Here is a 15,701-nt window from a genome sequence, read left to right as displayed (position 1 = left end):
TTACACTATTTACTCCCCCCGCCCACATGTTCTCCTACTTCCCTTGCCTAAAAGTCGAAATGATAAGAACACAAGGATTCGGGCCCAAACTCGCATTTATATGTGGAGGTGAAAAAGAGCCATGATCGTCAGGAGGGGAAACTGAGGCAGACCACAGGAGGAGAAATCCAGAAGGTCATCGGGCCCAGGACTCTTTCTGGAGGCTCAGAAATACCAGGATTCCAGGAGGTCTCACAGCATGAAAGGGGCCTGACTCCATTAGCTGGTGGTAGCCAGAGTGGAGAACGATTATCAGGCCGCTGCTGAGAATGCATGTATGTGCTAAGAGTCAGCATCCTTGGCCACGCCGGGAGTGGGCAGGAGGGCCCCTACGTCATCCCCACGGAGAGACATCCAGGGGGCTGAAGGAAGAGGAAGGAGGGAGGTCATCAGAATCTCTGAAATCCTCTGGGTTCCTGACTGCCCCTCCCCGACGTGTGTGTCTGTCTGCCTTTCCCAGTCTCTGACCTACTCCACAGGTTTCTGTCCCCCTCTGAGTCTCTGTTCCTTTCTGTCTAGATCCGCCCCCCCTCCAGGTCTGTGTCTCCCCCTCCTTGGGGGTTTCTGTCCCTCTCTCTGAGTTCTTTCCCTCTTCCGGCTCCACACCTGGCAGCCCCCTTCTCATCCTTCTCCACAGCAGAGCTCCTCCTGCAGCCACTGCCGTGAGCAGTAAGAAGCCGACGACGATTCCGACCACTGGCACCGAGGATTTGGCTGGTGATTCTGCAGCCAGAGAATGATGTGAGATGCTGAAGGGCCCCTCCAGCCCATCTGAGTCAGGGCAGGAGCCTGGGGGTTCTCAGGCCCTCCCAACCTCAGAGAGCCCAGCATCAGGTTTTGGGGAATGGGTGTGGACAGAGGGAACACCAGTCCGCTGATGTCCTAGGTCTGTGCAGAACACCCCCATGTCGCATAGAAGAGCCAGCTACAGCAAGATGGGTCTCAGTCACACTGGCCCAGGGACCTGTAGCAGCAGGGTGCGTGGTATCCTGACGCGGAGAGCAAAGCCAGCACAGAGCAGGAGAAGGTCAGATTCACAGAGGACTGGCAGTGGCTGAGCAAGACACGGTCAGTCTTAGTGTCGACTGGCAGAAGCAGACGACAAGTGATCAGACTAGCAGCAGCAGGAGGGAAGGCGGTAAGACTTAGGGACGACTGTCCAGAGTGGTTAATGGGTGGTCAGACTCAGTGAGGCCAGCAGCAGCAGGAGGGAAGGCAGTCAGACTCAAGGAGCACTGGCAGCAGCAGGGTGGAAGGCGGTCAGACTCGGGAGGGACGAAAGGCTACCAGAGACAGGGAGTGTCATCACTCAGCGGGACCTCACCCAGCTCCACAGTGAGGGGCTGTGGCAGCCCTGCGTGCTGCACCAGGCAGCGGTAGTGGTGCTCGTCGCCACTTTTGACCGTCAGCGAAGACCAGGCGTGGAAGGAGCCGTCGCCATTGGGGCCAAGGTCACCTTCACCTGAGCCGGCTGCCAGCCCGTTCCGGAGGAATCGCAGTTGTAGCTCCGGGGGGTAGAAGGAGAAGGCACTGCAGGTGAGCACAGAAAAGCCGGGGCTGCCGGGTCGGGCCTTCAGGCGCATGGAGGGCGGCTCTGCAGACAAACAGGCAGACAGACCTAAGCCCCAAGCCCATGAACCTCTAGGGCCAGAGCAAGTGAGGGCTGGGTAAGGACATACAGAGGCCTCCATTCCTTCCACCATACCCAGCAGGTCCCACCATGTGCCCTGCATGGTGCTGAGCCTGGAGGATATAGTGGCAAAGGTAAAGGGACGTTCCTGAGGGGACAGAGACCCCCACCTATCCACCGTGAGGGTATCCACCGCTTATCCGTTCCTTCCTGCAACACACACATACTGAGCACGAACCATGTGCCACACACTCTTCTAGGCGCCCAGGACACAGCAGTGGACAAGACAGACAAAAGTCCCTGTCTTCAGGGCGCCCGGGGGGCTCATCAGTTAAGCATCTGCCTTTGGCTCAGGTCATGATCCCAGGGTTCTGGGATCGAGCCCTGAGTGTCTGGCTCCCTGCTTGGCGGGGACTCTGCTTCTCCCTCTCCTGTGTTCATGCTCTCTCTCTCTCTGTCTCAAATAAATAAATAAAATATATTTTTTAAAAAGTCCCTGTCTTCATTGAGCTCATGTTCTAATGAGAGGAGAGAGACAAATATTTGTGTACAAATAAATGGAAAGGAAACAGACTGTGAAAGTGCTGTGATGAGAGAAAGTAAGACAGACCCTACCATCATTAAAAGATAGTAAGCGGATATTAAGAAAAATATCATACCAGCGCATTTGAAATTTAAATGAACCGGACAAATTCCTAGGAAATGCAACCTTCCGAAACTGACACAAGAAGAAATAAAAAACTTGAGTAGTCCTATAATGATTTAACAATTTTAATCCATAATTCGAAACTTCCCAACAAATAAAAGTCCAGGTCCAGGTGACAACATTGACGAATTCTTCAAACAAACAAACAAACAAACAAAAACAAACAGCACATCTACATGTAATTTAGGAAAAAGGCTCCACTGCCATCAATGGAGGAGAAAGGATGGTGGTCTTGCAACAGATGATGCTGGGTCAACTGGAGATCCATGAGGGACAAATGAACCTTGACTCCTTACCTCACATCATTACACACAATTAACTCAAGATGGATCACACAGTTACATATAAAAGTTACTTATCAACCAAGCTCCTAGAAGACCTAAAAGAATACCTTCATAGCTTTGGGAGAGGAAAGATTTCCTAAAGAGAACACACACAAAAGCTACAGATTGAAGATGGATGGATTGATCTTCATTAAAATTAAGAACATTTGCTCATCAAAAACTTTCAACAAGAGAGGAAAAAGACAAGCTGCACACCGGGAGAAGTTATTTCCAATGGAACCATCTGACATAGCCAAAAGACTCCTATCCAGAATATATTAAGACCTCTAATAAGAAAAAAAAGAAAAAATTCCACTTTAAAAGTTGGCAAATGTATTCAAACAGCCACTCCAAAACAGTGAACGATCAACCGGTCAATAATGCGAAAAAGTACGCTGTCACTAGTCATTAACTCATTTACCTGCATTTTTTTAAACATTTATTTATCCGAAGCGGGGAGGGGTAGAGGGAAAGGGAGAGAGAGAATCGCAAGCAGACTCCCTGCTGAGCATGGAGCCCGACGCGGGACTCGATCCCACGACCCCGAGATCACAACCTGAGCAGAAACCAAGAGTGGGAGGCTTAACCAACGGAGCCACCCACGTGCCCCCTCATTGATCTGATTTTGTCTGATTTTGCCAAATCATGTGTACGATTCTCATTTATCAGAGAACTGAAAAATGCATCACAATGAGATCCCACCACAAACCCACCAGAATGCTTCAAATTCAAGACAGACAGTATCAAATTCTGGCAAGTCTGTGGAGCAACCGGAGTTCTCATACCCAGCTGGTGGGATTATGAAATGGCTTCAAACCCTTTGAGAAAAGTGTTTAGCGGGGCACCTGGGTGGCTCAGTCATTAAGCCTCTGCCTTCGGCTCAGGGCGTGATCCCGGAGTGTTCTGGGATCGATCCCCGCATCAGGCTCCCCACTCAGCGAAGCATGCTTCTTCCTCTCCCACTCCCCCTGCTGTGTTCCCTCTCTTGCTGGCTGTCTCTCTCTCTGTCAAATGAATAAATAAAATCTTAAAAAAAAAAAAAGTGTTCAGCACCACCTACTAAAGCTAATCTGGGGCCTCCACCACCATACCCAGCGAGCGCGTGCTCACAGTCTTCTGAAGTTCAAAAGGCAATGCCATGGTGATAAAAACCGGGTCAGTTGTTGCCCTTGGGAGGTATGGAATGGGAGGGGACACAAGGAAGTCTTGTGAGGTGCTGGAAATGTTCTAGATCTTGGTAGGCAGGTACATGGGCACCCGTTAAACTTAATCAGCCACCTACCTTGGGTAGGTGAGTTACACCTCAATAAAAAAGAAAAAACAAAGCCACTATAGTGGGGGCGCCCGAGTGGCTCGGTTGGTGAAGCGTCTGCCTTCAGCTCAGGTCATGATCCCGGGGTCCTGGGATCAAGCCCTGCATGGGCTCCCCGATCAGCGGGGAGTCTGCTTCTCCCTCTCCCTCTGCTGCTGCCCCCCGCTTGCACTCTCTCTCTCGCGCTCTCTCGCTCACTCTCCGTCTCAAATAAATAAAATCTTAAAAAAAAACAACAACACACAATTGGGGCGCCTGGGTGGCACAGCGGTTAAGCGTCTGCCTTCGGCTCAGGGCGTGATCCCGGCGTTCTGGGATCGAGCCCCACATCAGGCTCCTCCGCTAGGAGCCTGCTTCTTCCTCTCCCACTCCCCCTGCTTGTGTTCCCTCTCTCGCTGGCTGTCTCTATCTCTGTCGAATAAATAAATAAAATCTTTAAAAAAAAAAAAAAACACCACACAACACGAAGACACCATATTGAATAAATGGACAAAACAATGGCAGGGGAGACAGTACTGGGGGTCGTACGGGGACACTTTAACCAGGGTGATCAGGGAGGACCCTGTTGAAGAGCATGTTGACATCCAAGGTCAAACCTAAAGCATGAGAAGGACCCAGTCATGGCAGGATCGCAAGGAAGAGAACTACAAGCAGAGGGAACAGTAGGTGCAAAGGGCCTGAAGAGGAAAAGAACCTGACACTTGGAGGAAGGGGGAGACAGCGAGCACAGCTGGGGTGTTGGGAAATTATAGTGACGGAAAGCAGCCACCTGCGGGGATTGCAGCCCACAGAGTAGAGGTTACATTGGAGTGTAAGACTAGAGAAAAGCTAACGGACAGTTTTAAACAGTGGTGGGCTCTGAGCTCATTTATGTTTCCAAAACGGTCTTCTGACTGCTCGGTAGAGGGCCAGGATGGAAGCTGGGATTGCAAGATGGGGACACTGAGGACAAAAGAGCTCTAATTCCAGTCCTTGAGAACCCCCCAGACGTGCACGGAAGTACAGTGTTTCTGTACTATAACAGGGGTCACGCAAGGCATCGTGGGGGTCCGAAAGAGGCAAGTGTAAAGCCTCCTGGGCCACAGGAAAATCTCCTCGGCTGTGACACCAGAGGACCCAATGGAGAAGGGCGGAGATGGAGAAACGGGAGGGCTGGTGTAGGCTCGAGGAACTCTGGCTGAGCCAAGCAGGCAGAGGCTAAGGAGAGGGACAGAGGCCACTGCCACTCGGGGCCCCCAGGCCAGGCTGGGGAACTTGAGCTGTGTCCAGAGGTCTCTGAGAGCCAGGGGAGGGCTGTGTGCAGGAAAGGAGCGGGGACAGCTCTGGGTCTAGAAAGACCCTCTGGAACATGTCGGGGAGGAGCTGCAGTGGGGAGAGTGGAGGCTAGGAGGCCGGGGAAGAGGATGAGGCCTACGGTGGGGGGCATGGGGACGGAGAGCTCCATGGGGATCAGGGATTCTGGCGGATGCTCACCCTTCCACTCCAGGTTTCCACGGCCCCTCTCCAGATGGCCCAGCAGCCGCTGGGGGCAGGAGTTGAGCAGGAAGGTTCTCTCCTTGCTGACCGCCCCGGCCTGCTGCGTCCACGTCTTACGGATGGTCTCAGTCTCGGGCCATTCCCCATTCCAGGTGCCCAGCTTGGGGTCGAAATTCATGAAATCCTCGCCGTTCAGAGCGAACTTGGCCACGGGCACCGAGGCGTTGTCAGGGCCCAACTCACAGCCCAGCAGGCCCTGCAGGGTGTAGGGTCCTGGGGTGCCCACATACAGGTGAGCAGGACCCAGGAGCAGGGGCCCTGGCCCCTCCGCGCTCAGACCCCGGGAGGCCTGTCTTACCTCCTTCCCCCAAGGCTCTGAGACCTTCAAGAAAGAGCTCCTGCTTGTTCCTCAGGTCTGTGGTCTCTTTCTCCCAATACCAGGAGACCTGGTTTTCCCAGACCCAAGCCCCGCACGGCTCCGCCTGGGCCCGAAGGTTGTTGTAGCTCAAGTACTGCTGTGGACCGAGCCAGCCCGACACCCAGAAGGCCGGGGTCCCGGGGGCGGGAGCGGACACGGCGGTGAGGTGGTACAGGAGGGAGAGATGGCTCTCTGCTGGAGGGAGACAGAGGGGAAGAGAGCAGATGGGCGGGGGACCTAGCCTGGGAGCAGCCCAGATACCCTGAAAGAGAAAAGACTCAACCCCAAAGAGCAAGGACAGACCCAGAGAGAGGGAGAAAGCCTGGGGGGGTGGGTGGGCACCGGACAGACGCAGAGAGGAAAGGGACAGACTGGGGGGGGGGCAGACCTAGAGAGGAGGGGGACAGACCCAGAGAGAAGAGGACAGACCCAGAAAGGAGAAGACAGGCCCAGAGAGAGGGAGAGAGCCTGGCGGGGGGAGGGGGGGACCAGACAGACGCAGAGAGGAAAGGGACAGACTGGGGGGGGGGGTAGACTTAGAGAGGAAAGGGACAGACACAGAGAGGGGGGACAGACCGGGGGGGGGGGCAGACCCAGAGAGGGGGGGACAGACCCAGAGAGGAGAGGACAGACCCATAGAGAGGGGGACAGACCTAGAGTGAGGGGGACAGACGGGGGGGGGGGGACAGAGCCGGGGTGGGGGGGCAGACTCAGAGAGAAGGGAACAGGTGGCCCGCAGACTCAACCACCGAGGGAGGAAGAACAGTAAGAAAGTGACACTCGGTGAAGGAGGTAGGGCCCGCCCGAGTGAAACCTCAGATTTCGCTTCCTTCGCCCCTTCCCGGCCGCCGGCGCCTCCCTCGTACCCGGCAGCCGCGGCCCCTCACCTGCGCGCAGGGTCGGCAGCAGGACGAGCAGGAAACCGAGCCCCCAGGTCCGAGGCCGGGGGACCCCCATCCTGAGCGGGAGACCTGGGGCGGGAGGGGGCGCGTGACTGCTCCGACCCCCGCCCCGCCCCCTCCTCCCCCAGCTCCCGAGGGGCTCGGCCAGCACGCGCAGCCGCGCCTGGGGGGCCCCGGGGCTCCGCGACAGAGGCTGGCCACCGTGCCCTCCTCCCCGGTGAACTTTCACCCCTTCATTTGCTCCTTTTGGGTTAATTAATTACAGAGCCTGGATAGGCTGAGAGTTCTGTCTGAGAGCTCGACCCCGCCTCTCCCTCCTCCCTCAGACCCTGGAATCCGAGCCCCAGCCCCTCCTCCTCAGACTGGCAGCCCCGGCCCTCAGCCCCTCCTCCCTCAGACCCAGGAGTGCAGGGCCTCCAGCCCCTCCTCCCTCAGACCGGAGAGTCCCTGCTCCCGGGCCCCTCCTTCCCCAGACCCAGGAGTCCAAAGTCCCCAGCCCCCTCCTTTCTGAGACCCAGGGGTCCGGGCCCCCAGCCTCTCCTCCCTCAGACCCAGGAGTCCAGGGTCTCCAGCCCCTCCTTCCCCAGACCTGAGAGTCCAAGCCCCCAGCCCTCTCCTCCCTCAGACCGAGGAGTCCAGGGACACCCCCCCCCCCCACAATGCCACTCTTCCCTCCGATCCAGGAGTCCCAGTCCCCCAGCCACCTCCAGCCTCAGACCCGGAGTGCAGGACCCCAAACCGCTCCTCCCTCAGATCCAGGAGTCCCGACCCGGGGCCGTCCTCCCTGGGCCTGGGCCCCAGCTCTGCTCACAGCAGCGAAGTTCCCTTCCAGCCTGCAGCCCTAGCTGGCTCCCGTGACTGGAGACCCCAGTTCCTCTCTCACATCCTGTCCGGAGACTGCTCCCTGACTTCAGGAATATCCAACCCCGCCCCCCAGCTGCAGGGCACACCCCAGGCCCTGCGCCCAGCCTCTCTCAGTATTTGTCTCTGCCTCTCTCTTGAAATATTTTTCTTTGTTTCTTTTCTTTGTGGTCTCTTTCTCTGTTGCTCCGTTTTCTTATTTTGAGGGTGTCAGCCACCCAGCGAATTCATGACAAAGCTGACAGCCCAACGCTGTCCGAGGGCCAACTTTGGAGGTTTTAGCCGGTCCCCTTCTTACCTCATTGTACAGCCGCCCCCACCTCCCACCCAGCTTGCTACAGCGAATGTTTTCCGGACCCCTTCTAAATTTCCTCCTTGGAACCCGTCCCCTAAGTGTCCCCTGAAAATGCCCTTACGCTTCTTTAGTATCTTCTGATACAGCCTCAATAACCTAGTCCCAAGATATATTGCGGTCAGGCTTAGAGGCCCCCTCCAGTACCCCACCCCAGCCCACACTGTGGCGACAATGCCTCCATTATACTGGAATGTTGTACATATATAGAGACTTATTTTAAGGCATTGGCTCATGTGATTGTGCTGGCTTAGCAAGTCTAAAATATGATAGGGGTGGCTGGCAGGCCGGGGACTCAGGGAAGAGTTGCAGTTTAAGTCCCACAGGAGCAGGCCGGAGAACCAGGGAGAGCGGATCTTGCAGATGGCGCCCCAGAGGCCGTGGGCCCGCCTGGGGGAGGTCCATTTTGTCCTTCTAGTCAGGTTCCAACTGATGGGCGGTAGCCCACCCACATTCTGAAAGGGCAGCTAGCTTTCCTCCAAGCCCCCTGACTTCAGTGTAAGTCTCATCCCAAAACACTCTCACAGAAACATCCAGAGTAATGTTGGACCCAACGTCTGGGGCCTGGGGCCCAGCCAAGTTGACACGTGAAATTAACCGTGACACATGGTAAATCTGTGTTCGACTTAGTGAGGAGCCTGTATTCATTTTTGTTCCTCTCCCTGGTCCACTAAGATCCACCCTGAGGGCCTCTAATGCCACTGGTGGGTCCTCCGTTCATGCTCCAGGAATCCTACAATAGGCCCTCGATTCTTTCCTAAAACACTCTGAGGAACCTGCCATGCCCAGCTGTCCCCTCTGTGTCCCTAGGGATCTGCCTGTGTCTCTAGGGGACCGTTCCAGCAGCCCGGGGACTCTCATTTTAAAGGCCTCAGGACCAAAACCAAGCAAAGGAAAGAATAAAATAAAGGCCCTGGGACCCTGCTGTGATGTTCCTTGGTCCCGGGTATAAAAGGGCCCATGTCCCTGCTTTACTTTCCCTTGGAGCTTGGAAACCATCACCCCGGGGGCCCAATAAAGAGTTTTAATGCCCTGTCCCTGGTGTCCTGCAGGACCATGGCCAGAGGAGGCCCCTCCTTGGCGCTGGGGCTCTGATATCTCAGATCCCCGCCCCCATGTGCCTCGGGGGTCCCCTGATGGAATCCTGAGGCCCAGCAATAACAGCTTCTGCTAATCTCTCTCTGAATCGGCCACCCCCCCACCACCGCCCCAGGATCCTGCTAAACCAGTCCTGAGCCCTCCCCCTGCTGTGACCCCAGAGGGGCCTAAGCCCCAGGCCCTTGGCGCCTGCTGCGGCATTCCTGCCAGCAGCAAACCTCCTGCATTTCTCAGGGACTTGCTATCAGGCCCTTCCCATGTCTCCTCGCCCGTTGGACTGTTGCTCCCAGGAGGGAACCACCCTCAAGGGACCTGGGATCCCACTCAAAAGGGGCCCTGAGGTCTTGTTACGTGGCTCTGTGTCTCCTCTTTAGGTCCCCTGGGTCCTACTCTACTGGTTAAGACACACCCCCCTCCTAGGGATCTTCTGTAAAGCCTAGGTCCCTAAACAATGCCACTAGAGCCCTGGGGACAAGACTTTGTGTTCCTGCCACCGTGCTCCTGGAACTCTAGTCCATTGTCCCTGGGGCCTTCCATTAATGCTCACATTTTGCCCAGCTGTCCTTCAGCTCTTGCTTTACCCCTCTCTGGGTATCAGTCTCCTCTGGGTGTCCTTGGTCCTGCTACACTGTCCTACCAACTGTCACTGCAACACCTCTCAGGACCTACTCTAATATTCACTGGGTCCTATCAAAAAGTCCTTTGGGGCTGTGCCTGGGGGGCTCAGCCGTTTGGGCATCTGCCTTCGGCTCAGGTCATGATCTCAGGGCCCTGGGATCGAGCCCCGCGTTGGGCTCCCTGCTCACCGGGGAGTCTGCTTCTCCTTCTCCCCCTGGCTCATGCTCTCTCTCAAGCAAATAAATAAAATCTTAAAAAGAAAAAGTCCTTTGGTTCCTGATAAAGTGTCCCCAGGACCTGTATACTCTGCCCCTGAGCACTCAGAAGGTCCCCTGGATCCTGCTACAATGGGTGCAGTCTTCCCTCATGTGGCCTTGAGAGTCACCAAAATGACCACAGGGTGTCCCCTCTAAGCCCTCAGGGTCCTGCCAGGGTCTGATTAGAATGTCTCCTAGCAGGGCGCCTGGGTGGCTGAGGTGGTGAAGCACCTGCCTTCAGCTCAGGTCATGATCTCCAGGGTCCTGGGATCGAGCCCCACGTCAGGCTCCCAGCTCAGTGGGGAGTCTGCTTCTCCCTTTCCCTCGGCCTCTCCCCCTGCTTGTGCTCTCTGTCTCTCTATCTCAAATGAATATATAAAATCTTAAAAAAGAAAAAAAAAAAAAAAAGAATGCCTCCTAGCTCTACCATGAAGTCTTTAGGTTCCTGTTAAAACGCTCCAAGGGCCTGCTAGTCTGTGCCCTCCAGAACCGTCAGAGTATCCTCTGGGCTCTGGGAGAATTCCCCGCAGGCTTTTCCCCATGTGTCCCAGGATGCTGCTTCAGTGGCCATCGACCATGGCCCCGGATCAGTGCATTCATTTCCCATGGCTGCTGTAATGTCACCACAAACTCGGCGGCTTAAAACAACACACATTTTTGATCTTACAGTTCTGGAAGTCAGACGTGTAAAATGGTCCACGGTGCTGGTTCTTTCTTGAGGCTCGAGGGGAGAATCCCTTTCTGTGCCTTTTCCAGCTTCTAGAAGCTGCCTGCGTTCTCCGGCTCATGGCCCCATCCTCCAGCTTCAAAGCCAGCAGCTTAGCATCTTCTCTCCTTTCTGACCTTTGTGTGTGTGTGGCCGTCTGTCCTCACATCTCTCTCCGGCTCTGATCTTCCCCACCTTCCTCTTCTTTTTTTTAAATTAATTTTTATTAAACATGAGAATGAATGCTTTTCTCAGCCTGTTTGGGGAGCAAACCCACAACGGTGGTGGTGTTAGTGTCGTAATCTACCCAACTGAACTAACCAGCCGCTCAGCCCCCCACCTCCCTCTTTACTCTCAGGATTACACTGGTCCCCTGGATAATCCCAGATCATCTCCCCATCTCAAAATCCTGAATTTAATCCCATCTGCAAAGTCCCTTTTATCATACGTAGTAACATAGTCACGGGTTCCAGGGGATTAGGGCATTCACATTTGGGGGACCACTATCCAGTCTACCACAGTCAGGACGGATGCACTTTCTTGCCCTTGGTAGAATATCCCCGTCTGACCTCCTCTCCTGGGGCTTGACAGTGAGGGCTCTCAGGCTGCCAGAACATTCCCCATAACATCCCTCCTTCCTGCTACAACAGAGAAAGCCCTCAGGGTCGCTTAGTACCCACTGGGAGTCCCTTCTAGGTGTCTGGGGTCCTGTTACGTCTTCAGGGGCCATTTACAGCATCTGCTGGCTGTCCCTTCTCATATTCCCAGGGTCAGGCTCTGGTTCTGCCTGTGCCCTCCAGAGCCCCGGGGGCTCCTGCTATCATTTCCCCAGGGGCCAACTATAAAGAAGACAAAGCCCGTGGCGGAACCCGTTGCATAATTTGCGGGGCTTGGGACAAATGAAAATGTGGAGCCCCTTGTTCCAACTTCAAGACAGTTCGAGCAGAGCATTGAACCCATAGTGAGTCCCTTCTGAACCGCGTCCATGAAGCCGCGTTGGCCCTGGGGACTGTGTACTGTGATCGGCCCCACGCCTTAACATCCGCCCCTCCCCTCTGCACCCGCACCGTAGTGCCCCCTACTGACCCCGGAAGGCAATCACACCTGAGTTCAAAACCAAATCCTGCCTCTTCCTCATTGGCTTCTCTGAGCCCAGGGTTCCTTACCTATAAAATGGGAATAATGTTCCTGTGGATCTCAGGGGAGAGGCTTCGTCGAGTTAAGTGTTGGGCATGGGGCACATGGTAGGGCATTGTAGTAGCATTTGTTTCCTTTAATCTCCTAGCTGCTGTTAGGGTCCCAGGGACCTCAGACACCCGGCCCAAGGTATGTCTTGCTCCCTCTTTGCATCCCCAGGGGCCAGCACGGTACATATTGGTAGAATGAATGATGGCAACCACGAATGACCCTGGGCTGGTTTGATATGCCCCTAAACCTCTTCTAGAACGGCTTTGGTGTCCTTGTTAGAAAGTTCTAGCAGAATTTATACTGTAGCCCTCTGTGAGAATATGTAATAGAGCTGGGTCCTACCAGAATGTTAGATTCCCAGGGATTTCCCATGATGGGCTCAGGGCAGTGCCAAAAGGTGGCAGCAGGGTGGGTCAAACACACAGGGAAGCTACTACAATTCACATTCCCTAGACTCCACGCACAGACCTCCGGACAGGACCAAATGATTTCAGGTGCCTGCTTCCGGAAGTCCTGCTAGAATAGAATACCATGGGGCTGCAACAATGATTGCCAGTGTAGCTATCTTAGAATATTCCAGAAGCCTGCCGTGATAGGTGCAGGGCCATGACACATTGTGATACCAGCAAGAGCCACCCTGTTTTCATGTAATAGGCCTGACCCTTGCTGACATCATACATCTAGGACCCTGCTATGAAACCGTGCCTGCAGCTATTTCCCTGAGAAAAATGCAATGCCACCGGCATCTCCTGTAGAGGCATGCAACAGAATATTCTAGAAGCATGCTAAAATAGACTCAAGGTCCCATGCCAGCCCCACCAGGGCTTGCTATAATAGACGCAGTTTCCACAACCATATGAGTAATTCTGGGGCCCCCTGAAGGGACCCAGGGCCTGCCACACTAAGCTACCTTGGGGCCTTTCTCTAATGGGCTCAGGAAAAATTACTTCCATCAGAAGTATCATTTACTAGAATTAGTTCTACTCCATTAACACACATAACCATAGTTCATCCTCCAATGGGGGAGAGAGGCCAGAACCCATTTTACAGATTAGGAACCTGAGGCTCTGTGGTTGCAGGCGGCGGCGGGCGGGAGGGGGGGCGTCCCCTGCTAGTGAGCAGCAGAGGTAGAAACCAGAACGGAGCCTGTGGTCATCTTGCTTTCACTTGGAGGTATCTGCTCATGGTCCCTGCTTCTGGCCATTCCGGGCCTTGAGACCCAGGGGTCAGGCCTGCCCTGTGAGAATGCAGGGATTCAACTTTCATTTGTTTACTCCTCTAAACACGTATGGAAGGCTTACAACTTGTCCATGTGCTGAGAACGCAGAGCTCACGTTCCAGTGGTTAATACGTAAACAAACATGCAGTATCGCATAGGATTTGTACAATAAACATACAAATATACAAGAAATGGGCTTCATCCATCTCTACAGGGCAATAAAGCCAGGAGGGGTGGTTGGGAGGGCGGATTGGAGATTTTGCCAGATGGAAAGAGGCTGGTGAGCATTACAGGCGAAGGCAATGAAGGAGGGAGCCAGGTGGACGCCTGAGCTGAGAGTTTCCAGGCAGTGGGCACATCCAGTGCGAAGGCTCAGAGGAGGGAGCAGGTCTGGTGGGCGCTGGCTGGCCGAGCAAGGAGGGAAGAGCAGTGCGGAGAGCAGAGAGCAAGCGCTAAGGCTGTGACTGGACGGTGGAATGGTCTCTGGCCGTCACCTGACTCTCGAAAGGGTAGTCACCGTGGTCACCTCCCTCCAAGCACAAGTGGCATGGCCCCAGGGCATCTCTCCTTGGTCTTTGCCACCTGACCCACCAGAGGTATCCCCCAACACACACCAGGCAGGTGCCCCACCCGTGACTAGGTAACCTGACATGGTGGGGTGCCAAAGAGACACCCCAACGACCGCTGGGAGGGAACAGGGGAGCAGGGCTGCTGTTGTCAACAGGGCAGCCCCACCCCAAACGGAAACACCTGTGGCAATGGGGGGGCTCTGGAGAAGCCTCAGAGCCTCAGAACCTTTTCTGGGTCCCGGTCCCCTCCCGCGGGGTCTCTGCCCTCCAGCACGGGGTGGGGCGGGCTTGCAGGCTGCAAGTCCGGGGCGGTGCCCCCTTCTGACCTGTCCCTGCCCCTTCCTGCCCTCTTTGATGTGGCCCCACTTCCTCTGGCAGGAACCCCCGCCCTCATTGGGTCCTGGTAAAAAGGAGCCGCGGAGCCGGTCCAGAGGCAGCAGCTCCTCTCTCCTCTTGGCCCTGTCTCCCAACCCTTGTACCAGTGCTGTGCCTCAGTCCCTGGTACAGGCATGGGGGGCAGGGACCTGGGGACCCCACAGCACCGGGCCCCGAGGGATGAAGTCAGGTGACTCCAGCCCCCCGTCCTCTGTGCCTCCATCTCCGCCTGCTGCGACTCGGGTGAGGGTCTCTCTCCAGATTCTAGAAGTCAGCACCCCCCCCCCCGCCCTTGCTGACCCCCAGGTCTATCATCTCAAACTTGATTTCCTGTTCAAGGTCTGTCGGGTCTTGTTCTGAAATCTGAGTCTGTCACTACCGTGGCCTCCGACCTTGTTCAGAGCCCAGGGAGCCCTCTGTCCTTATCTCTGTAACTGACCCTCAAGGTCCTGCTCCCTGTTCCCAGTTCTTCTCTAATAGAATGCCTTCCACTGTTAGGGTCAACCTCTCCCCTTTCCCCACGTTTCCCCGACACTGTCTGGCCATGTCAAACAGCTCTTTCCCTGGGGCGCCTGGGTGGCTCAGTCGTTAAGCATCTGCCTTCGGCTCAGGTCATGATCCCAGTGTTCTGGGATAGAGCCCCGCATCAGGATCCGTGCTCAGCGGAAAGCCTGCTTCTCCCTCTCCCACTCCCCCTGCTTGTGTTCCCTCTCTCGCTGGCTGTCTCTATCTCGAATAAATAAATAAAATCTTTAAAAAAAAAAAAAAAAAAAAAAGCTCTTTGCCTGAATTTCTTTGCCTGACCCTGTCCCCATTTCTCTCCTCCCCTAAGGCCACCCCGACCAGGTCAGTCTTCCTTCCAGGGGCTTCCTAACCCGTATCTGAGCAGCCTGCAACCGGGTCCTGCAGAGGTGGGTACCAGGCTGGCTTCAGCTCAGGCTATGAGTGATGCTCTCAAAGCCAATTTCCTTAATTTTCAGGCAAAGGAAGTATCTAGAGCCTGAGACCTGGCGCTCAGCTACTGACCGAAGGGAGAGCCTGCCCCCTGAGGAGTTTGCTGTCTGCAAAGGGGCATGCGCTCACTCAGGAAGGGGCAGTGGGGCCTGGGGCTGGAAGGGGGAGCTGCCTGGCTTCCCTGCCCCACTCCTCCACTGTCAAGGAGACAGGAAAGCCCAGGTTGAAGTCAAGACCTCTGTGGTTCAGAACCGGGCAGCACAGGACTCCACGAGCCCATGCGCTACCCCCCACCCCGCCTCACCGCCCCAAGCAGGCCCAGAGTGGCTACTTCTCCCCCCCTCCAAGGCCAGAGGGCCTAGACCGGAGTTGAGAACGCAGGAGCCTACGCCCTCACTCACTTCCTCCCCAGAGACTGGGGGTGGGGGGCACGCCCCAATGCCAGGTAGAAGGGCTTACTTATTCCGACACCAAGAAGTGACATGGACCAAAAGGAGACCCAAAGAGGGGAGCAGTGTCTTAATACAGGTTCATATCTTCATTTACAGATGAGAGGACAGGAAGGATGTGGCTCCCAGTCCCACCCCTTACATGGGGGGTCCAGAGGATGAAACAGAACCCCATCTTTTGCATCAACCCCATTCAATTTCCAGAAACAATCCCACTGGTAAAGGAGCAGATACCCTGGGCCAAGCCCC

General features: G+C 55.3%; 1 protein-coding gene across 6 annotated transcripts; it reads right to left on the bottom strand.

Moving 5' to 3' along the window:
* Positions 1-77: 77 nt before the first annotated feature.
* On the bottom strand, positions 78-8,184 carry FCGRT (Fc gamma receptor and transporter). Of its 6 annotated transcripts, none has more exons than XM_045772226.2 (7): positions 8,084-8,184; positions 6,792-6,875; positions 5,845-6,096; positions 5,484-5,759; positions 1,364-1,633; positions 646-762; positions 78-401 (listed from the first exon to the last, which is right to left on the bottom strand). In XM_045772226.2, exons 2-7 carry the CDS (start codon positions 6,859-6,861, stop codon positions 322-324), a joined length of 1,065 nt encoding a protein of 354 aa, XP_045628182.1. In that variant the 5' UTR covers positions 6,862-6,875; positions 8,084-8,184; the 3' UTR covers positions 78-321. The 6 variants fall into 6 exon arrangements, with proteins under 6 accessions (XP_045628182.1, XP_087727111.1, XP_045628183.1 ...); XM_087870985.1 differs by having other exon boundaries at positions 5,845-6,099; positions 8,084-8,182; XM_045772227.2 differs by lacking the exon at positions 8,084-8,184 and adding an exon at positions 7,618-7,769.
* Between the last annotated feature and the right edge of the window lie 7,517 nt (positions 8,185-15,701).

The sequence above is a fragment of the Ursus americanus genome, chromosome 21 (genome assembly GCF_024610735.1).
Source record: "Ursus americanus isolate L20-20 chromosome 21, mUrsAme1.1.p, whole genome shotgun sequence".
NCBI classification, from domain to species: Eukaryota; Metazoa; Chordata; class Mammalia; order Carnivora; family Ursidae; genus Ursus; species Ursus americanus.
Note: the sequence above shows the minus strand (reverse complement) of the source record. Positions and strands in the feature narration are given on the sequence as shown.

Bases quoted from the DNA above. Each gene is read 5' to 3' on its own strand.
- FCGRT (XM_087870985.1), bottom strand. From the start codon at position 6,861: ATGGGGGTCCCCCGGCCTCGGACCTGGGGGCTCGGTTTCCTGCTCGTC. The intron at 763-1,363 runs GTGAGGTCCCGC...CTCTGGCTGCAG, and splicing joins GCCCCTCACTGTGGAGCTGG to AATCACCAGCCAAATCCTCG. The intron at 402-645 runs GTGTGGAGCCGG...CTCTTCCTTCAG, and splicing joins GATGAGAAGGGGGCTGCCAG to CCCCCTGGATGTCTCTCCGT.